This window comes from Rhipicephalus sanguineus, chromosome 4, assembly GCF_013339695.2.
Source record: "Rhipicephalus sanguineus isolate Rsan-2018 chromosome 4, BIME_Rsan_1.4, whole genome shotgun sequence".
NCBI classification, from domain to species: Eukaryota; Metazoa; Arthropoda; class Arachnida; order Ixodida; family Ixodidae; genus Rhipicephalus; species Rhipicephalus sanguineus.
The window spans coordinates 126,575,706-126,599,119 of NC_051179.1; the positions used below are offsets into that span (position 1 = coordinate 126,575,706).

The 23,414-nt window shown below is 49.2% G+C and overlaps 2 protein-coding genes across 4 annotated transcripts in view; both read left to right on the forward strand.

The window, feature by feature from the left end:
* Nucleotides 1–23,414, forward strand: part of LOC119390647 (gastrula zinc finger protein XlCGF57.1) — a 389,923-nt gene that overhangs the window by 211,539 nt on the left and 154,970 nt on the right. The gene's annotated exons all lie outside the window — the stretch shown is intronic.
* Nucleotides 1–23,414, forward strand: part of LOC119390650 (gastrula zinc finger protein XlCGF57.1-like) — a 504,324-nt gene that overhangs the window by 92,928 nt on the left and 387,982 nt on the right. The window contains exons 1-3 of one of the 3 annotated variants that reach the window (XM_049415138.1): nucleotides 12,340–12,703; nucleotides 16,071–16,136; nucleotides 16,216–16,438. In XM_049415138.1, the coding sequence (XP_049271095.1) occupies nucleotides 12,689–12,703; nucleotides 16,071–16,136; nucleotides 16,216–16,438 (304 nt within the window). In that variant the 5' untranslated portion in view covers nucleotides 12,340–12,688. Of the gene's footprint in view, nucleotides 1–12,339; nucleotides 12,704–16,070; nucleotides 16,137–16,215; nucleotides 16,439–23,414 lie in introns of those variants that run through there. The other 2 variants (XM_049415136.1, XM_049415137.1) reach the window with 2 other exon arrangements.

The window sequence follows — 23,414 nt, forward strand, 5'->3', positions numbered from 1 at the left end:
CAGCAATACACTGATAGCGGCGGACAGAGCGTCGACCGTCGATCAACTGACAAGCGGTCAAGCGCGTCGGCTTTTATGCAGGTGCTATGGAACTTTGCAGCAATATCGCTGGTGGCGGCGTTATCTCTCGACAAAGCTGGAACATTCGCATGCGGCACGCAATCTTAACAAAACGATCTACTAAAATCGTGAAGCTTCTCGAACACTGCTTCACGGCCAGCGTCGAGCGTTGGTAACCGTCCTTGCTGGTCAAACTCGAACACATCAAAATAAAAGAAGAAGCGGGCGTGGCATTGCCCCCCTCTGAAAAAGCATCGTCCCGATGCTTGCAACAGAACATGCAAAGGAAAAAACAAGTGCATACACAAATAAATTACAATAACAAAGGAAAAAGTAGAGTTCTCAGGTTCGCTAACGCGCAAAAAACGGCTTAAGGCGCACGACATGGACGACTTCAGGTCGTGCGCGGCGTCGCTGGGAGTTCGTAATGCCGTCCGGGACGACCTCGTAGTCAAGAGCGCCGTGACGTCGAAGCACCTTGTATGGGCCGAAGTATCGCCGAAGAAGTTTTTCACTGAGCCCACGTCGGCGTATCGGCGTCCAGACCCACACACGGTCACCGGGTTGGTACTCCATGTGGCGTCGTCGAAGATTATAGTGACGGCTGTCGACCCTCTGCTGGTTCTTGATGCGCAGGCGGGCGAGCTGTCGAGCTTCTTCGGCGCGTTGCAAATAGGCGGCAACGTCGAGATCGTCTTCGTCGGTGGCGGTTGGTAGCATTGCGTCGAGCGTCGTTGCCGGGCTCCTCCGTAGACCAGCTTGTACGGCGTCATTTGCGTCGTTTCTTGCATGGCCGTGTTGTATACGAAGGTCACATACGGAAGGATGGCATCCCACGTCTTGTGTTCGACGTCGACATACATGGCCAGCATGTCGGCGATGGTCTTGTTTAGCCGCTCGGTGAGGCCATTGGTCTGGGGGTGGTACCCTGTGGTCCGGCGGTGGCTTGTTTGGCTGTATCTCAGTATTGCCTGAGTTAGGTCAGCAGTAAACGCCATACCTCTGTCGGTGATGAGGACCTCTGGGGCGCCATGACGCAGGAGGATGTTCTCAACGAAGAACTTTGCTACCTCGGCGGCACTGCCTCTGGGTAGGGCCCTTGTCTCGGCGTAGCGGGTGAGGTAGTCGGTAGCTACGACGATCCATTTGTTTCCGGTATTGGACGTCGGGAACGGCCCCAGTAAGTCCATCCCAATTTGCTGGAACGGCCGTTGAGGTGGCTCGATAGGCTGCAGAAGTCCGGCTGGTCTAGTTGGCGGTGTCTTGCGTCGCTGACAGTCCCGGCAGGTCTTGACGTAGCGAGTTACGTCGGCGACAAGGCGCGGCCAGTAGCACTTTTCCTGTATTCTTGCGAGCGTACGAGAAACACCCAGGTGTCCAGACGTCGGGTCGTCATGCAGAGCCTGGAGGACCTCTGGTCTTAATGTCGACGGCACTACGAGAAGGGAATCGGCTCGAAGCGGCGAGAAGTTCTTCTTAAGGAGAACACCGTTGCGCAAGAAAAACGACGTCAGTCCTCGCGTGAATACCTTGGGAACAACGGTGGTCCTGCCCTCGAGGTATTCCACAAGGCCCCTGAGTTCTGGGTCCGCTCGCTGTCGTTCGGCGAAGTCTTCGGCACTTATGGTTGCCAAGAAGCAGTCATCCTCCATGTCGTCCTGCGGCGGTGGGTCGACGGGGGCGCGGGACAGGCAGTCAGCGTCGGAGTGTTTTCTTCCGGACTTGTAAACGACGGTTATGTCAAATTCTTGAAGTCGTAGGCTCCACCGTGCGAGGCGACCTGAAGGGTCCTTCAAGTTAGCTAGCCAACACAAGGCGTGGTGGTCGCTCACAACTTTGAAGGGCCGGCCGTAGAGGTAGGGGCGAAACTTCGATGTAGCCCAGATGATGGCCAGGCACTCCTTTTCTGTTGTGGAGTAGTTGATTTCTGCCTTTGATAGCGACCGGCTAGCATAACTGATGACCCTTTCGAATCCGTCGGTCTTTTGCACAAGGACGGCGCCGAGTCCTACGCTGCTTGCGTCGGTGTGGATTTCCGTATCGGCGTATTCGTCGAAATGCGCAAGTATGGGAGGCTTCTGCAGGCGTCGTTTCAATTCTTGAAATGCTTGAACTTGCGACGTTTCCCACCTGAATTCGACGTCGGCCTTCGTGAGTTGCGTCAGTGGCTCGGCGATCCGTGAAAATTCCTTGACGAAACGTCTGTAATAGGCGCACAAGCCGAGAAAACGGCGTACGGCCTTCTTGTCGGTGGGCGTCGGGAAGTCAGCGATGGCAGCTGTTTTCCGCGGGTCCGGGCGAACACCATCCTTGCTGATCACGTGACCCAAGAACAAGATCTCCTCGTACGCGAAGCGGCACTTTTCAGGCTTCAAGGTGAGTCCGGAGGTCTTGATTGCTTGAAGTACAACTTCAAGGCGCCGAAGGTGTTCGTCGAAGTTTGAGGAAAACACAACGACGTCGTCCAAGTACACGAGGCACGTCTGCCACTTCAAGCCGGCCAGTACTGTGTCCATAACCCGTTGAAAAGTCGCAGGTGCCGAGCAAAGACCAAAGGGTCTCGAACAGGCCGTCTGGTGTTACAGGCCGTCTCGAACAGGCCGTCTGGTGTTATAACAGCAGTCTTTTCTCGGTCTCTCTCGTCGACTTCTACTTGCCAGTAACCGGTCTTGAGGTCCATCGAAGAAAAGTACTTTGCGTTGTGTAATCGATCCAGGGTGTCGTCTATCCGGGGAAGGGGATACACGTCCTTCTTCGTGACTTTGTTCAGGCGACGATAATCGACGCAAAAACGTAGAGTCCCATCCTTCTTCTTCACTAGCACCACCGGGGATGCCCACGGACTCTTCGACGGCTGGATGATGTCGTCGCGTAGCATTTCGTCGACCTGTTTCTTCACGGCCTCGCGTTCTCGCGTCGAAACTCTGTACGGGCTCTGACGGAGTGGTCTGGCGCTTTCCTCTGTTATGATGCGATGTTTTGCCACGGGAGTCTGCCTAATTCTTGACGACAACGAAAAGCAGTCCTTGTATTGCAAGAGCAGGGTTTTGAGCTGTTCTTGTTTGTGCTTTTGAAGGCTGGGATTGATGTCGAAAGCTGGTTGCGGCGCTTTATTCGTCGGAGTAGGCTCGGGAGAATCGGTGAGGCCGAAAGCATTGCTGGCTTCTACGATTTCTTCGATGTAGGCGACCGTCGTGCCTTTGCTCACGTGCTTGTACTCGTTGCTGAAATTCGTGAGCATAACTGTTGCTTTCCCTGCCCGCAGCTCTGCTACTCCTCTTGCGACGCAAATCTTGCGGTTAATCAAGTGGTGCTGGTCGCCTTCAACAACGCCTTCGAGGTCTGCTGATTTCTGAGTGCCGACGGAAATGATGACGCTGGAGCGAGGGGGAATGGTGACCTGGTTATCCAGCACATTCAAGGCGTGCTTTCTTGGCGGAGTGTGCGGCGGTAGTGCCTTTTCCGTGGACAGTGTTATTGACTTAGACCTCAGGTCGATGATTGCACCATGAAGGCCTAAGAAGTCCATACCAAGGATGACATCTCTCGAGCAACGCGGCAGGATTACGAAGTTCTCGGGATAAATTCGGTTGTTAATGGTGAGTCTCGCTGTGCAGATTCCCTCTGGCGTTACGAGGTGACCTCCAGCTGTCCGGATTTCGGGGCCTTCCCAAGCTGTCCTAACTTCCTTGAGCTTCGTGGCGAACGGTCCACTTATGACAGAATAGTCGGCTCCGGTGTCGACGAGGGCTGTGACGCTGTGGCCGTCGATAAGAACGTCGAGGTCGCTAGTTCGTCGTCTTGCGTCGCAGTTAGGTCGTGGCGTCGGGTCACGGCTACGTCGGTTTGTTCCGCTGCTTCCACGTTGCGTCGTCAGGTCTACTTCGGTCCGCGAGGCTTCGTCGTCAGGGCTCTGTCTGGTTCGCGTCGGGTCTTCAAGGTTTCGTCGTGGCGTCGTCGTCGGCGGCAGAGGATCTTCGATGTTTCGTCGTACAGCAACCGCACCTCCATCGGTTGCTGCCCTTAGTTTTCCGGATACGGGCTAGGCGACCGGCCCCGGAATGGGCCAGTATACTGGCGGCGTTGGGGAGAGGCGTAGCGGCCTGGCGACGGCGATCGGGAAGGTCCTCGGGGGGTCCACTGTGATCCTGCCAGATAGTCGGCGATGTCACGTGGTCGTTCACCCTGCTGTGGACGCGGCGCGTCGATGGCCAACCGGCGCAGTCCCATCCGTCGATACTGGCAACGGCGGTAGGTGTGGCCGGCTTCTCCGCAGTGGTAGCAGAGTGGACGATGGTCGGGGGCGCGCCAAACGTCGGTCTTCCTCGGCGTGTATCGCTGGCCGGTTGGCGGGCGGTATGGCGTCGGTGGTGGCGGCGGTGGTGCCTGGCGGCGGAACTGCTGGGGCGGCGCGGCGTCATGACGCGGGCGAGGAGGGGGGGGCGTTGCGTCGGGCAGCAGCAGCATAACTCATTGCTTGAAGCTGCGGCGGTGCCGGCTGAGGAACACCCAGTGACTCTTTGATTTCCTCGCGGACAATGTCGGCGATCGAATCCACTTGAGGCTGCGGCGAAGGTAACAGCTTGCGCAACTCCTCCCGCACGATCGCTCGGATGGTTTCGCGCAAGTCGTCGGTGGCTAGTGAGTGTACTTCGGAATAGGTTGCAGACAGCGGCGACCGGTTGTACTGTTTCGTCCGCATGTCCAGTGTCTTTTCAATAGTCGTAGCCTCGGTGAGGAATTCGGCGACCGTCGTGGGCGGGTTGCGGACAAATCCCGCGAAAAGTTCTTGTTTGACACCCCGCATGAGCAGGCGAACTTTTTTGTCTTCCGCCATCGCAGCGTCGGCCTGACGGAAAAGTCGAGTCATCTCTTCCGTGAAGATGGTGACGTTTTCGTTTGGCAGCTGCACCCGGGTCTCCAGCAAAGAAGCGGCTCTTTCCCTGCGGACGACGCTTGTGAACGTGTGCAGGAATGCGCTGCGGAAAAGATCCCAGGTCTGCAGTGAGGACTCCCGATTCTCGAACCAGGTTCTGGCCGCGTCTTCGAGGTAGAAGTACACGTGACGCAGCTTGTCTTCATTGGTCCAGTTGTTAAAGATGGCGACACGGTCGTATGTTTCAAGCCAGGTTTCCGGGTCTTCAAACGACGATCCGCGGAAGGTTGGCGGCTCCTTGGGATGCCGAAGAAGGATCGGCGCAGGCTGCACGGGGTCGGTCATCGTCGCTGCGGTCGTTGTTGGGATCTGCGGCTGTCTGTCTTTTTCGAGAAGGAGCCCGTGCTCTGGCGGCAGTCCCTTCTGCCTGCGGCTTGTTCGACGATCTGGGTTCTCCTTGCCGTCGTCCTCGTCGCGGCTTGGGCTTGGGTCAGCACTTCGCGGGGGCGTCCGGATCATGGAAGAAGCAGCACCTCCACCATATGTCACGTGGTCGTGACGTCGACGAAGGCAGCAGTCAGCAAGTCGAGATGAAACTCTTTATTAGGCCGAACTTGTGGCCGAGAAACTGAAAGCTACAGCAATACACTGATAGCGGCGGACAGAGCGTCGACCGTCGATCAACTGACAAGCGGTCAAGCGCGTCGGCTTTTATACAGGTGCTATGGAACTTTCCAGCAATATCGCTGGTGGCGGCGTTATCTCTCGACAAAGCTGGAACATTCGCGTGCGGCACGCAATCTTAACAAAACGATCTACTAAAATCGTGAAGCTTCTCGAACACTGCTTCACGGCCAGCGTCGAGCGTTGATAACCGTCCTTGCTGGTCAAACTCGAACACATCAAAATAAAAGAAGAAGCGGGCGTGGCAATATGATGGACGTAATCACTTCCGGTGCTTTTAACTATAACGTCATCTTGAAGGTGCTTACAAGTCTTACATCTTGGACGAGAACAAGGTGTTATGTGGGCAGTAGAATGAGGGTTTACTTTTGCATGCACTAACATGTTCTTAAATTTCCTATTGCGGCGATACACGACCTTTGGCACCCCCGGGAAACGCTTTTCTAAGGCGCTCGGTGCTTGCCAGTATTGGGTGATACTTACGGAGGATATTATTTATGTTTGGTAGTGCATTTGAGTATTTGGTTATAAATGCTGGCGGCTGGTTAGGCTGTGCTACGGGAGCCCTTTGAGCTAGTGATGATTTCCTATCTAGTTGACATGCTTCATTGAAGACCTTGTTTAGAGCATCTTGCGGGCAATTTCTTTTAACTAATGTTTCCTTTAGGTTGCTTAAGTGGTGAACGTAGTCACTGCCGTCGCTACAGATCCTTCTTATACGCCTCGCCTGTTCTACAAATATCCCTTGTTTGCAGTGTCGTGGGTGATGACTAGTGCAATCTAGGTATTGCTGGCTGTCTGTTGGTTTTCTGTAAAGCGTCGTCTTTAATTTTCCTGCTTCAATAGATACCGTCGTGTCTAGGAAGTTAATTTCACTGGAAGAATGGTGCATGGTGAATTTAATACTAGAGTGAAACTTGTTACAGTGGTCAATGAATGCGTTGACTGTACTTACGCCATGTTCACATATGATTAATATGTCGTCTCTGTAACGGAGATAGGTGGAAGGCTTCGCTGGACATGATTCCAACAGCTATGATTCTAACTGTCCCATAAAAATGTTGGCGTATGTTGGCGCAGAAGGGGTTCCCATACTAGTGCCGAAAGTTTGCAGGTAGTAGGACGAATCAAATTCAAAATAATTTAGCGTCAGTACTAATTTCAGTAACGATAGGTAAACCTCAGCATTATGTGCTTGCTTGCTTTCTATGAGTGATTTTGAGACCGCTTCAATCCCTTCAGCAATAGGTATATTCGTATACAAGGAGCAGACCTCTAATGTTACCAGAATGGCCTGATATCCGATAGCGTTTGTGTTTCGTTAATAGAATCTATTATTCGAAGGAAATTAGGTGTATCTTGAACAAAAGACGGTAGGTTAGATGGTATTTTACATAAATGATGATTTAGAAATGTTGATAGCGACTCAGTAGGTGTTTTATTGTTAGATATAGGCCTGCCCGGGATTTGCGCGATAAGCAGTTCATCTATGGACACCTTATGAAAAGCGGCCTGCTTGCTTGTTTTTAGGCAACAGGAACCGGTGCTCAGAGTGTGTGATTAATTCCCTGGCTAGAAAATTCGTGATCGTATGTTGTATGCTATTACTATATTCTTGAGTCGGGTCCGAGGCTAATTTTCGATAGTGCGTGTTGTTGCTGAGTTGTCTGATAGCTTCGTTTTTATATTTTTTTATAGGCCAGATTACTATATACTACCACCCTTGTCCGCTGGTTTTATGACAATGTCCTTTCTGTTTGAAAGTTATTTCAAGACCTCGTGTTCTGCATAAGTTAAGTTCTTCGGCTTTCGACTTCGTTTAGCTGTGCTCAGAATTTCCCTTGAAACTAGTTTTATATATTGATTTAACTCTTGGCATTGTTCTGTATCTGGTGTCCAAGTGCTTGGCGGACGCAAAGAGTCATTGTTTACGTCTTCCGTATCAGCTGGCCTTATCAAAAGAGAATTAATTCCTTGATGCGCAAACGTCTTGAAAACTCAGTTATATCTTTGTGGAGCTCGTACTCGTTCACTGCATTGTTTGTGGGACAAAATGTAAGGCCGCGCTTGAGCAGATCTATCGATCTGGACTTAAGCTTTGTGATATGTCTACCACTTCGCTACGACGTTCTGGGTGTGGGCTGGGATTGCGGGACTTTCTACCGTGTTCATCGAATTATTGAGGGCATGAGTTCGTAGCATGATTTTCTTTGCGCTTTTCCTTGATCAGCAATTTATCTTCTCTACGTTCTACAAATTGGGCAAGTTCTTCAGTTTCCTCTTCCGCTATTAAGTTGATTGGTGATTAAAGCAAGTTGGTTTCCGCATGTTCTTTTAAAGTATCTATAATGACAAAGACGCGCTTTCTAGAATGCCGTTCCATCCCATGTAACACAAAAGAAGCTATTTCCCGTCTAAAAGACGTCTTGAACGGCTATCAAAAAGGGCTAATAGACGTCTTGGTCAAGACATTCCCGTAGCCGTAGACGTCTATCCGACGTCTGATAGCTGTGCTAACGTCCCGCTAGTTGAAGTCTTTAGAAGACGTTTTGAAAAGACCAAGATAAGACGTTTTATAGACGTTCTTGTTTTTTCGCCGTTTTCGAAATTTTGGACTTTCGAAATATAAAATAAACTAATATAACTGTCTTTGCAGATGTTTGGTCGGCAGCCTGACGGCTACCATAGGAAGATAAGAGATTGAAGGGACCGAAAGAGCTCCCGCGAAGGCACTTTCCTGTTTTTCTCACACTTCCTATGTCAGTCGACGAGCAAGTGACCAAACAATCAAGCAAGATCACTAACATACGTACATACCTGTTCACCCACGCATGTCCCCACTATTATATAAGTTTTCGACGCTGAGTTTACTCGCATTTATTGCGGACCGAATCAAATTGTTGCGGTCGCTCATATATGCCGCGTGAATTATTGGCTACTTCAGCACACCATACATATCCAATTTTCATGTAAAAGACATCGGTTTATAATAAGTTTGAACACGTACGCAGGGGATCAACACGTATACTGTACTACATAAATGACGTTTAGCGGATGGCGCGCAAATAAATAATCGCGCTTCTCAGCAACAATAAATTATCCCTGTCAAATCGGCTTTATTAATGAATAAAGCACAACCAAATGTGGCACAAAACAGGTCGGAAGGTGACCGCACAAGGTGAAGCTGAGTGGCACGGCAGCGATGTAAATAAAATTCTGCATGAATGCACTCCAAGTCTCGTCAAAGAAACTGCACTGGCTTCCGCATTAGCTGGCTTGGTCTCACGCCCAATATCTTGCACAAACAGCAGTGAAGAAAAGCTGCATACAGAGAAAGCACGTAAGCTACGCAGGATTTACAACAAATAACAGATCATCAAGTCACTCTAAAGAAACATTTCCAATTACAGATATGATAAAATGCTGTCATGTATTAAGAAACGACAATCAATCATAACCGCACCTACAGGCGAGGCGCCTACGGTAGAAGCTTTGCACTTTGTCAGCGACAGGCCGGCGTAGTTGTAAGCATGCTTGCCTAAACTATGTCAGCCTGTCACTAGCGTGCGTGCATGGAGCCACGAGCTGTAACGCGCAAAACATAATTACTCAAAATAGGGCGAGTCGATCTGGCTTACGATTCGCACCGGCGCGTATACTATAGTTTCGCGTTCTACCACGCGGTTCAACATAGCAAAGAACTGTTCACAGTTTAATCACAATGCTAAAACCTTTCAGTAAAAACGACGAAAGGTCTGGTGCACTTACCGAAAAAAGCACTCTATCCGAACGTGCACACGTTCTTAGCTGTTTGTCTGGCTGCAACGAAGGTGGTGAGCAGAACAATCGCTTCTTGAAACGAACGTACCGACGAACGTACCGTCGCAAAAAGCACAGTAAAGCTTGTTTCACCAAACACTGATGGAAAATGTGCGACAGACAGTATGATCACCGTTACTTGATGCCAAACAGCCCGTAATCCGTTCATCCGTTCACAAACAAAAGCTGACAACGCTACACAAAACGCAAATCACCGCCGGCCGTCGCCTAGCTCTGCTGCCGATCGAGCCGCCGCTGCCGCCGCGAACTGGCGGCTGGCGCGAACTAGTGGAGGAAGAGGGGAAAGGGGGAGGAAGGAACAAGTATTCTGAAACAAGCCTCACCCTTCACTTGACCGAGCTGAGCACAGCGTCACCATTCAACAGAAAAGACACAACGGTTCTCACAAAATAATCCCGCCTATTGCACAATATTTAGTGAACATTCCTGCCAATAGGTGTACCTGCCATCGACATTGAGTCAAGGTGGAGCGCCGAGTGAAAAGATGTTCTTGAATGCAGGGGTAAACACGCGCTTCGACAACACCCGCTTCGAGCCTCCGACTGCGTAGCATCAGTAGCATGCTTGCCTGGCTTGCCTGCGTTTGCTTCTGTCGTCGTTCGCTGTTGCGCGAGCTTTGCGCGGCCTTAGCCGCCTTGGCTTGAAAAGAATATACTTACCAAACTGCTGATAGAAACGCGCCTTGCCGAGCGAAACCAATTATTTTGAGAGCTTTGTTTTCTGCGTCTCTTCTTTCACTAAAGCGACAGTCACCGCTCTTTAGACATGCCGTTTTGGCGTTTTTGCGCGCGTGGGCAAAACATTTGAAGAATGATTTATATAGTCGTTGCGCGCGCACTTTCCCCCAGAATGTCTAAATATGTCTCAAAGTAGACGTTGTGGACTTCTTTGGCAGAATACACTCTGGCTATATCGTAGCTGTTGAAAACGGTAACAAACAGTACGCAGGCATATTTGAGAGGCAAGTGCTTTATTTTTCAAAAATGTCTATTCTTGATCTTCTCGTAAACCAAGACGTCTATAGCCGTCCGTAGCCGTTTCGAGACGTCTTTTAGAGGTTTTGTGTTACATGGGATTTCACTAATAGTTTGGGTGGTAGGGTACCAAGAGCACATCTGACCTTAATTTTAAGACCTTTCGGAATTTTCTTTTCTTTACGTAGGTAGAGTATTTCTTCAAATGCATTCTGTAGTTTTTTTTGTTTGTTTTGTGGCGAGTTTATGGGATTGGAGAAAAGACGGAGATTTGCGGTAGCCTTTCATTCCTGTCCTTGGTGTTTGAGTCATTTCTGTTGGAGTCAGGCAGATCTCCGGGGCACAACGTTTTCAGCGGGTGTTTTATACTCTTTGTGTTAGTGGTGAGGTCTGACCCGATGCGTGTTTCTGTATCTGTTTGTTTGCTAGCCTTCGCAGATGTCTCTGTTGGGGAAGTGCGTGAACTTGTTGCCTCTGCTTGATGTGTGGATTCTGCTACTGGTGTTATTATCACGTCCACCGTCTGAGTAGATGCTTCTTGCGTCTTAGCTACCCGTGGGGCGTGAGTTGCAGCTAGTGCTTGTAGCATGTGGAGCGTGTTGTTCTGGTTTGTGGGACGGTCCGTTAGATTGTGTCATCGGCTGCGTCTGTTAATTCATTCCCGATTCTGTACTTGATGTTCCAGCTGCAAATTACATTGACGCCTGAAAAGTTAAGGTGTCCTTTGGTCATGGTAAAAACACATACTTCACCAAAATCCCCCCCCCCCCCTGGCTACGGGCCTGGGTCAGGTAGATCAAGTTACGGGGCAATCTTGAAAGCTGGGCTTCGTGCTCGAGTCAACTGCCTTATTTATCGCCTTGTTACAAGCCGCCGCGATCTGCATGCTGCCATATGATACGCAGGGTGAAGCAGGTTAACCAGATACTAAAGCGGGAACCTTTTTTTAGCTCTCCTCTCGGCAAAAATACACTATATATAGGCACTTCTGCACACTCATAGCATCGCCGCTGCTCGTGAGTTGATGCATCAACTCACGAGCAGCGGCGATGCTATTCGTTTTTAAAGAAAGCTTCTAAATTCCCTGAAACAGGAAGCGCGTTTAGTCGGTCCATAAAATGTTTGCTGGTTCCCACCCGTATCTGCGTCACCGATTACGTAAATTACAGGCTAGGCAGAAAAAAGAAAATCATATGGCATATATATTGCTATAATGTTGTAGAGACTCTCCCTGGCCCGTCGCCAGTGCCCCCGAAATCTTGGTGAAGTAGGTGTTTTTACCAAAAATAAATAATGAATATAGGTGTTTTTCTCAAATAGTCAAGGTTTTCAGCAAGTGCCCCCCCCCCCCCCCCCGAAAAAAATTCCTGGCTACGGGCCTGGACTCTGCTGAGTGGTAGCCTCTTCTTGAATGCTGGAGCGCAAGGCGCGAGAGCGTCGCATCGGCAGCCCGCACCGCCAAGAGCTGTACAGTGCGTGGTCATGAGACACTAGCCTTCACAGAATCTTAGGAGAAATTTAATTACATAATTACGTGATTGCTGCAATCAAGTAAAACTTTACCTGACTTGTTAATTTCGCAGTGTAGCGGCCGTGGTACAGCCGACAATGGCCGCTGTCGAAAGTGGGGGTGCTCCGCCCCCCTAGGTTTTCTCCATGGTTTTCTCAGTGGGGGGGGGGGGGGCTAGCGCCCCCCTTGCACCCATGGTAGATACGCCTATGCTCGCGACGCGCGCACACCAGCATAGCGAGTAATCGGCCTGCAACTCTGCTACCTAAAGGTAGCATATACAGTAACTCTAGGCCTGCAGTACTTGCTGCCACCTCGCGCAAAGTGGCGGCAACTCAAGAGCTTTTGCATGACGCGCGGCGCTTTGGGGAAGCCTGTTTGTTTCTTTTGAAGCCAAGATGGCGGCGCCCACGAGACGCGGATGGCGGTAGAAAAGAGGCGTCCTCACGATGCCGGCCTTTTGCGCTGCGTCCGAGCACCGGCAGCCGAGGCGATGTACTCTTTCACAACTGCTCAGGGGAGAAAAAAAAACAGGTGCTCAGTGGGTCGCTGCTGTGAAATGCAATAAATCCAAGCCTTCGAAAACCACTGTTCTCTGCTCGAAACATTTTCGTGACAGTGGCTACCAGCATCGGGGAAACGGGGATTCCGGTGAAATCTGAACGACTGAGGCCAGGCTTGGTGCCGTCAATCTTCGTTTACGAACGGAATGAACCGCAGGCGCCGAGAACAGCATTCTCGAAGATGCGAAAAGGTGAGGTAAGTTGTAGAAAAATAATTAGTGAGGCAATTCCTCTCTGTGAAGGCGAATAACCAGTGAAGTTCTGTTGCACACGGCATGGAGGTGATACTGAATTTCGATGAGAGGTACAGGGAGTCCTTTTAAAATTTAGCGTATGCTCCTTGAAAGTTTTGCATTTGAGCAGCATGCGTGTTCTTTTTACCACTACATGCGTCGTCTTGTCTGGGTTGCTGCATGCACTTGGCGTTTTGTATGCGCTGATGAGGAGCCATTTGAGCAGCATACCTCTTTTTGCTGAATTCTCCATTTTGCGACAACTTAGTGGACCACTAGTGGGTAGCGGGGTTTAGCCAGTGGAGCTCTCCCGGGTAGGCAGCCTGCGCATGCGCGGTAATGTCTACGAGGTGCGCACCATGATTTTTGGTGAATGAGACCGTAAAGTTTCCGAATAATACACTACAAGAAAATCTGGCGCTATTGTCTAAAGGAGCTGCAATGCATAACGCTTCATCAGCATGGGAATGATGGGTAGTACATGGATTCATCTAAGCTTCGTTCTTTCGGCTGCGTTTGGCTCCATGAGGCTTGCAGCTGCTTTGTGTGTTACGTCGGCTGAAAAAGTGACTTTTCTCTCCTCGTCTCTAACTTTCCTTCCCCTCCCCTCTTCCCGAGTGTAAGGTAGCCTACAGGGCTCAGCCCTGGTTAACCTCCCCGCCTTTCTTTAATTCTTGTTCTCTCTCTTGTGCAAGACGAAGTTCAGCAAATGTTGAGCAGTTCCACTTCACCACCTTGACCTTTTTAGGCTCACCAATTCAAATCGGCTCACAAAATTCACAACAATCCATTCTTTCATCCAAAACAAAAGCCAGAAAACAACAATAAACAAAGCCACGAGTGCTTTTGAAGCCACAAGCACAAAGTTTAGGCAAATCCATGTAATACCATCATTGCCACTGTGGCAGAACGATCGCATTGCCAGAGTTCCCTGAAGTAAATATTGTAGGAAACTCTGAGGCCAAAACTCGACGACAGGCGCAGACTGTGTGACATCTGGTGTCGCAAGCTTACATATCTTTCGGGGGTGCTTGCTACAACTTGCACCGTCACGTGCGCCAACAGGCTGACGTGGGCCAAAAAAAGCCACCATCGACTCATCAGCCTACCGCTGCAACGGAGCCAGCGAGTCGCGGCCGCAGCTGATTTTGTTCGCTCGAACCACGGCTGAGGGTAGCATTCTAGCGGCGTGCGAACGCGCTAGTCACGTGGTTCTTTTTGTATTTCGCGGGCTTTCTTTGCAGCTTGGAAAAGAATGGTATACATGAGACTTTCTTTATCGCAAATAATAAAATTGGGGTTTCTGAAGACGCTCTCAAACTTTGCAAGCCGCATTTGTTGCCTACAGTGAATATTTAGCAATTTAATTATAATACTCCTAATTAACAAATTAGTTAATTACCAAACAAAAAATTGTCTGTAGTGCGCAAGGTGACCGTCAGTAATTTGCAAGTGATTTCACTCGCGTGCCTCTAATATTGTATTTTTTAACCCTTGGCTAAAGATAGCTGGGACACCCGGTATATATATATGTAGCAAGAAAACAACACAAGTCACCTCGGAGAAACCCAGTCAAAATACAGGGAAAAAAAACGAATAAACAAAGACTTCGCCATATAGCGAGCGCCCTCTAGCAGACACTTTCAAAACACTTGTATGTTGGCTTTCTTGCAAGAATAGTTCCCCACAAAACCTCTCTTTCCCAGACTGCTTCTCTTGCTAGGCGTGTTCACCCTTCCACATTCCAGCGAAAAGGTGGGAGTGCCTCAAGGGCTTCTCAAAAACACGGCAGGAATGTCGCACCTCGTTATAGGTTCCCTCGTATACAAAGAGAAAAGCAGAAAGGAAAGACAGCGATAAGTGGTGTTGGTCTGCTGGTCTGTGGCTTAGGCTGTTCGTGTGGAAAACAAACTTACTCGCACATGCGCAGTAACTATTCTGTTTGTGGAGTTACGACTGGGCTAGTTATATACAGTTCCACAGTAAACAAAAATGCACGCATTGTTTTTCTTGATATAAGGATCGCTCTGTTCTTCATTTGTTACGTAAACCTCTGTCGCTCTTTTCTGCCGCTGGTGGTGTTCTTCCCGAAGGGTTCCGAACGTGAGTCTCTCTGTTCTGTGGAACGCTTCTTTATAAAGAACGCATCCTCTATAGTCGAGGTCATGTCACATGCTATTGGAAGATGTCGACCGATGCTGTAAATAACCACCGTAATTCACATGGACAAGTTTCGGAAATGTGGCTGAGATGCGGTATGTGACATGCGAGTCTGAAAATGGACTTTAGGAGTATTCAAATCACTGTAGGCAAGAATGCATAAAGTTTGCTGTTGCCGCAAAGAAGAGTCAATGTGAAAGAATCTATGCAGAATCTCCTTTGGGTGTTGCCTAAGAGATGCTGCATAAGCATTGAGTTTTATTGTAGGTAGTAACCATCTCTGGAACGCCGTTTTTGAGCGGCTTTGGCATGTCGTCTTTCATCTTCTCTCTAGCACTCGTCAGTGTCTCGAACGCAGTCCCATGGCACATGTATTCCATGACCACCAAAATGTGCGTTTGGCATGAAAATCTCGCAAATGTTGCACTTTCCTGATTTGTGTAGTCTTCCCTGCTGTCTTTACATCTACTGGAGAGGGTTTTTATTCAACTTCCATGAAATTTAACAAAGCCTACTTAGCAAGCGTTCTCTTTCCGCATTGGTTTTTCACTGTGGGTACAACACTTTCACTTAGGTAACATATATTCATGTCTTGCATGCATGGTTCTGTAGCGTAGTGCTTGAAGAACTCGCCTTCAGAAAATGCACCCAGGGTTTAAAACCTAGCACCGGAGCGAAAGATTACATTCTTTTATTCTTGTTTATAGCGGCAATCCTCATACATAAGAGAGGGACGGACTGTTCTCTTGTTGAGTCTGCAGAAAAATGTTTGCGCTTTTAAAACGTATACATGAAATGGCTATAAGGATGAACATATTCTTACAATTGTTTCCAGGAGTGCACAGGCCAACTTGCAGTATGTAAGTTTATTTGAGCTAGATTCACAAACATCTTTCAGTATTGAATATTATGCTATTCGACATGCCACATCAAGCTACCTAAAGAAGTATGTAGTAGTGTTGACTTGTTTGAGCAGCATTGATGGCACTTACTGAAGTGTCAGAAAAAGCATATGTTGAGGCAACTATACAATAGTATGCATGGTGTCACTGGAGGTTCTAAAGAGACGTCTGAGAAGTATTAATTTTGATAATTACCACAAGTACCTGTTTTGTTGTGTATATGTCAGTAACTCACCTTTTCATTACACTGTTTCATATTCGTGGACAGTTTCTGCCTGGAGATGCAAGCATCGGACACAGGCCAAGACGAAGTGATTGTCGTGAAACAGATCATGTAAGAGACGTTTCAAATTTTTTCTCGCCAATAGTCTTTGGTGTTATCACTTGCAACAACACAAGCAAATTTATTTCAGGATGACCTCACAGAGGAGCCAGTACATCAAGCATCGCCGAGACTGGCTTGTGAGTCGGGACAAGCTGTAGAAACCTCACTAGAGCCAGCGTGTGAACCGGTCCATGTCACAGATGAATCCGTTCAAGTGCGACTGTTAACCTGCGATGAAGCATCGCAAGCAAACGAAAAGAAAATTACGTCAACAACTGCTACACAAACGGAGCCTCAAGACATTTCTTCAGGTATGTCTCCACATTCGCTGCACGATGAAAAAAATTATAATTCGTGGCTCTGCTGTCGCGAACACCAAAGACCAGCGGTGCTCGGGGACGCCCAGAAAAGTAGCACCAAACCACACGTTGCATGTTGTGAACGATCCTGAGCACGCACAACCCAGGGTTTTCCATCCTCCATGTTTTGGTGCTCAGGATTTTTTCTCAGTGTTCTGTGTAGTATCTCGATCAATTCAACCGACCAAGTTCACGAGCCTCCGGATCTTCATCTCTTCGCCTATAACTCTCGTCTTCCCTCAATCTAAACTTGGGATCATCTCTTCCGTGACGCTTGGTTTCAGCTCTTGCTTCAGGATCGCATTGCTGTCGCCGCATCCGCTCACAATTGGCTTCTGGACGGCGCTGCAGTTGAGCAGGTTCTTCCTCGGTAATCCTGACGGTAGTCTTCTCGATTGCTAAGCAAATGTCATGCCACTTCTTTTTCCACTGTGAGAAAGCGGGCTAAAAAAATGCCATGTCATTTGCTTTTGCACTGCGAGAAAGAGGACCTCCGATGTGAGTACACGGGTTTTATAGGAGAGCAGTGATGTCACACCACCTGTACCTGCTGCATTGCTCCCTCTCTCCCACTAAGCCTTGCTGTACTACCACCTGGCTCACTCCTCCTCTCCACCTCCAATTCATTCTCACCGAATTCCGCAAAGCTGCGCATGATCGAATGGGCAACCTAGCGAGGTTTTAAGAACTCTGCTGTAAAAGTCACAGCTTCGCTTCAAGGGTGAAGCAATTAATGCTATACAATTAAGTCAAAATGTTATACGAAGGCTAGCAGCTCCCTCCTATAGGATCCAATCTGGCGTTACTTTACAAAACTGTGGCTCAAGGATGTATGGCCGCTGCTGCGAGAGAAGTGTCCTTTGTGTTGTCTGTTGCTTCAATGCAAATTAAGCGGTTATAGTGCAGCAAGTACAAACTGTGCAAAGGTACGAGCCATATACTAATCTCTGTCGAGATTAGCGCACACGCCACCGCTCCTTTTTGATCAAAGTTGGCTGTTGTTACTCCAGTGGCAAATGGGCACATGTCTGATAAGTGGTGACAAAAGGGAAAGTGATAATGCCCGAGCGACTTGCCCCCTGTCCAGACCTCCTTCTTGCGCTTTTGCATAATGAAGATGGCCGGCGTGTTTAATCTCCTTGAGCTGGTAGTTCCCAATTGCCCTCGCATACTTTCACTCGGACATAGAAGATATGACTTGCAAGACAATGTTATCTACATATGACATCCACGACAATGTTATCTATTCAGACTTTATACGGAAGCTGACAGCAGTGGTGAAAATGTGCTAGAGTGTCCGTATAATTGCTGTTGGAATAATGATGGGGGGATTGTGTTATTCGTTGTTGTCATAGTGGAATGCAGCCTTAGACCTAATATCTAACGTGAATTAAATTATATTTCAAGAACAATTGTTTCCATGGGAGATGTGCTTTCAGGGCACTCCGGTAATTGCATTAAATTTTAAACCAGCAAACATAGAACGTACCGTAATTTTCTGTATTCAATTCAATAACGATGCCCTGCATGCCATAGCACGATACAGTGTTAGAAAAAACCTGAGAATTCATACAAGGTAGTACTTCTAAAGTGGGTAAATGTCGCAATTATGTCCACCGATCTGGTGTCCTCCAGTTCCAGTTACTGCGCTAGTTGCCAATGCACTTATCTGCAAGGGCTGTAACTGCGCCCCAAATTAATGAGCGTCAGTGGCAAAGGAAGAAATAAGATTCAACGTGATATTTGTGAAGCTTTTCAAATAAAGTGGGGAAAGTGTCATAATTGAATGATCCCGTCAGTTTTCCTTGCAGATAAAGAATTCACGTTTCTTGATGGCTGTTTCATGTGGCATTGACATTTTGGTGTTTTATGAAAATGTGCTGTTTGTACCAGTTTGACACGTTTCATGGCTTTGTGCTGTTTGGTGTGCAACTTTGACACAGCCCAGATAACCTATCTACGCATGTGCTGCTGGTTCATGTGTGTGGGTGTGTGGGCTTTCTTCAATAGCATTTAGCTGTAAGTCGAGTGCTTGTCCCGTCTGGTTGTTTTTCTTCACTGTCTTAATTTTTCTTTCGCTTGTTCACTCTTCCAAATAGTATGAACCAACTCGTCCAGCAAGCCATGTTATTGAACTTCTTGTGGGTTCATTTTATCAGGGAGCACGCAAACAAGTTTATATGATATTGTCACGTGGTCGTGACGTCGACTAAGACAGCAGTCGGCGTTTTCAAGATGAAACTGCTTATTTGGCCGAACTTGTGGCCGGGAAATGAGAACTCGAACTACAGCAATACACGCTATACACAGATAGCAGCGAACAGGGCGTCGCCCGTCGATAATCTGACAAGTGACAAGTGGTGAAGCCCGTCGGCATTCATACATATGCAGTCATATATTCCAGCGTTATCGCTTGTTGTCGCGCAACTTCTAGAATAAGCTCGAGTGTTCGCGTCTTACGCACATTTTTAACAAAACGATCTACAATAATCGCGAAGCTACTCGAACAGTGACGCACGGTTTTCGCTGAGCGTTGCTGGCAGTCTTTCTGGACGAAAACCGAATACAGCAAAAGTGATAATAAGAAACGCACGTGGCAATGCCCCCCTCTGAAAAAGCATCGTCCCAATGCTTAAAACAGAACACGTGGGGGGGGGGGGGGATGCATGCAACAATAAATAACAACAATAAAGCAAGAAAGTACATGAACAGTAAGCACAAGCAAGAGAGTACAATAAGCACAAGCAAGAAAGTACAATAATAAAGCAAAAGTACAGTCCTCAGATTCACTAACGCACGTAATATGGTTTACGGCGCACGACACGGACGACTTCAGGCTGCGCACGGCGCCGCTGAGAGTTCCTAATGCCGTCAGGGACAACCTCGTAGTCGACTGCGCTGAGGCGTCGAACTACCCTGTACGGTCCGAAGTATCGTCAAAGAAGCTTCTCACAAAGCCCCTTCGGCGTATTGGCGTCCATACTTAGTATACACGGTCCCCGGGTTGGTATTCCATATGGCATCGTCAAAGGTTGTAGCGGCAGCTGTGAGTCGTCTGCTGGTTCTTAATCTGTAGGCGGGCGAGCTGTCGTGCTTCTCCGGCTCGCTGTAGGTAGGTGATCACGTCGATGTTTTCCTCGTCGGTCATGTTTGGTAAAATGGCGTCGAGCATCGCTGCCGGGTTTCATCCGTAGACCAACTTGTATGGCGTCATTTGCGTCGTTTCTTATACGGCCGTATTGTACGCGAATGTCACGTATGGAAGGATGGTGTCCCACATCTTGTGTTCGACGTCGACGTACATGGCCAGCATGTCAGTGATGGTCTTGTTTAGACGCTCGGTGAGGCCATTAGTCTGTGGGTGGTAGGCGGTGGGCCAGCGGTGGCTTGTGTGGCTGTACCTCAGTATCGCCTGAGTTAGGTCAGCAGTAAAGGTTGTACCTCTATCGGTGATAAGTACCTCTGGGGCGCCATGACGAAGGACGATGTTCTCAACGAAAAACTTGGCTACCTTGGCGGCACTGCCTTTGGGCAGAGCCTTTGTTTCGGCGTAGCGCGTGAGGTAGTCAGTAGCTACGACGATCCATTTGTTTCCGGAAGTCGATGTTGGGAATGGCCCCAGTGGGTCCATCCCGATTCGCTGGAATGGTCGGCAAGGAGGTTCGATTGGCTGAAGAAAGCCTGCTGGTCTTGTCGGCGGTGTCTTGCGTCGCTGACAGTCTCGGCATGTCCTTACATAGCGAGCGACGTCGACGGCAAGGCGCGGTCAATAGTACATTTCCTGTATTCTTGCGAGCGTGCAGGAAACAACAAGGTGTCCAGCCGTCGGATCCTCGTGTAGGGACTGGAGGACTTCTGGTCGTAATGCTGAGGGCACCACGAGAAGGTAGTTGGCTCGAAGTGGCGAGAAGTTGTTCTTCAGGAGAACGCCATTTTGCAAGAAAAACGATGCCAGTCCACGCTTGAATACCTTCGGAACAACGGTGGTCCTGCCCTCGATGTATTCCACAAGGCCCCTGAGTTCTGGGTCCGCTCACTGTCGTTCGGCGAAGTCGTCGGCACTTATGGTTCCCAAGAAACAGTCATCCTCCTGGTAGTCCTGCGGCAGTGGGTCGACAGGGATGCTGGACAGGCAGTCAGTGTCGGAGTGTTTTCTTCCGGACTTGCAAACGATGGTTATGTTGAATTCTTGAAGTCCACCGTGCCACTCCACCGTGCCAGGCGACCTGTAGGGTCCATCAAGTTAGCCAGCCAACACAAGGCGTGATGGTCGCTCACAACTTTGAAGGGCCTGCCGTAGAGGTAGGGGTGAAACTTTGACATAGCCCAGATGATGGCGAGGCACTCCTTTTCTCTTGTGGAATAGTTGGCCTCTGCCTTAGACAGCGACCGGCTGGCATAACTGATAACCCTTTCCAGTCCGTCTGTCCGCTGCACAAGGATGGCGCCGAGTCCTACGCTGCTTGCATTGGTGTGCATCTCCGTATGGGCGTATTTGTCGAAATGCGCAAGTATCGGAAGCGACTGCAAGCATCGTTTCAGTTCATGAAATGCTTCGACTTGTGCTGTTTGCCACCTGAATTCGACGTCGGTCTTCGTGAACTGCGTTAGTGGCTCGGCGATCCGTGAAAAGTCTTTGACAAAGCGTCTGTAACAGGGAACCCAAGCGCACGCGTGCGCACGTTCTCAGTTGGTGCAGTGAACTGGGGCGCCGTGTGGACAACTTGGCACGCTGAACCAAGAGGCTTGCAGTTCGAAGCTGCGCAGAAGCGACCCTGCGGAAGCGCAAGCAAGTTCCGAAGTATTGCTGTGTCGTGGCCTGCCACAACAGTGCAGACAACACCAAGGCACGCGATTCATGTGTGAAACTGTATCGGTTCTCGGGCATGTCGCACGAGAAATAAAGGCGGCAAGCGTGGATAGCTGACAGCGCTGTCTCGCCTTCTGTTTTGGCTGTCTGAGTTCATCGCTTTCGTTCGTATCGACTACATGAATCAGTACGTAACTCGGCGCATGCACGCAGCTACTACAGTAATGATACTCGCTGTGTTCTCGCATTATGAAAGTCCAGTTACGGTTGTAGGTGAAACAACTGTTTTGATTCCCCGTGTTCGTGAGACCTACCCGTCGTTGAATGTTCACACTCGCGTTATACCAAGCGTTGCACAGTTGGTTGAATTCAATTGAACTCGGCACATTGTCAGAAGTTCGGCGCCTGCAATTCACGCGTCGGGAAGGCTGCTTTTATCATGCCGGAACGGACGTCTGTGCACTTTCCGCAAGCCTTGACATCATTGTGCAGGTTTGTTTTGTTTTTGTGACTTCATTAGGGTGATATTTAAGCCGCTAAATATGACTGGCACTTAATACGTGCTTTGCAATTGCAACCTTGAAGTAACCACTTTCTGACTTTGTGCGATTCTCTAGGCGCGTTCGCGCAGCAGGTTTTATACGCCTGTCAGGTCGATATCCTCATAAAAAAAGAGTGCAAACATGGCGCGAGAGCCGAAAAAATGAGGCGAGCAGTTCATCTTGCTTCACAGTAGTTAAAGCTCAGCTAGCTGCCTCGCGTCTTAATCGGCGGGTGATTCTCCAGCGGCACGTAGGACTTGACTCTAACCTTCTCAGGAAACAGTGTCATGGCCGTATAAGTGCCATGAAACAGTGCCATGGGACACCGCAAACGTTTGTTCACGAAAGTGCACGGCGGCTACTGCAAGAATGCCATATCAAAACAACAATCATATGATTCGTAGTCCGCACCGCAGAACCTCGATAGCGTGTACTGCTTCATTTCGGAGTGCATGTGGACCATTACGCATCTTTAACATGACAGAATGAGACTTACCTCGAGGTATACGTCCTAACTGTGTAATCGCGATTTGGAAAATGCATTTTGCTTTGAGTCGTGCGTCGTTGTCATCGATCGTCTGCTCTGCACCGTAAACATGATTGACGAGCCTTTCTCCTTTTATCAAGTTCGCTTTTCGGAAGTGCCAGTCAAGCTTGAAGATCCTTTTGAAGCCCTGCTACAAGCGGTCCATTGTGAGACGCCGGAAGTGCACTGCGAGAGCTCTGCACGTGCACGGAAGCAAGCAGCAGCGCATTGGAGAGAAGGGAAAACACGCGTTGCTGGCACCCAGTTTGTATTTTTATGCCAGAGATGGCGCTGCCTGTAAAGAGCAGCAGCGTCGCTAAGCGTTGCTTGGGAAACCTATAGGTGCACAAGCCGAGAATTCGGCGCACGGCCTTCTTGTCGGTGGGTGGCGGGGAAGCGGCGATGGCAGCTGTTATCTGCGGGTCTGGGCACACTCCAATCTTGCTGATCACGTGACCCAAAAACAAGAGCTCCTCGTACGCGAAGCGGCACTTTTCTGGCTTCAGGGTGAGCCTGGAGTTCTGGATTGCTTGAAGTACGGATTCAAGGCACTGGAGGTGTTAAGTTCGAGGAAAGCACAACGATGTCGTCCAAGTAGAGAAGGCAAGTTTGCCACTTCAAGCCAGCTAATACTGCATGCATGACTCGTTGGAAAGTTGCAGGTGCCGAGCAAAGACCGAAGGGCATGACCTTGAACTCGAGCAGACCGTGCGGTGTTATGAAGGCAGTCTTTTCTCTGACTCTCTCGTCGACTTCGATTTGCCAGTAGCCTGTCTTGAGATCCATCCAAGAAATGTACTTCGCATTGTAGAGTCGATCTAGGGCACGGTGTAAGAATATTCAGGTGTTGACACTGCACGCGCCTAAGCGGCCAGAAAATGTTCGGTCGTCGGTCCGTTGAGCGGTGCGCCATCTAATGGCTTGAGGCGGAGAGTGCCCGCGAGTAGGCGAATCACGGTGGTGCTGCGTGATCGCCGCCGCTGTCGCCGTTCCCTCTCCTGTTGCTCTCTCGATTTCGCCCCTCGACGCCACTTGGCGGATGAACATTAT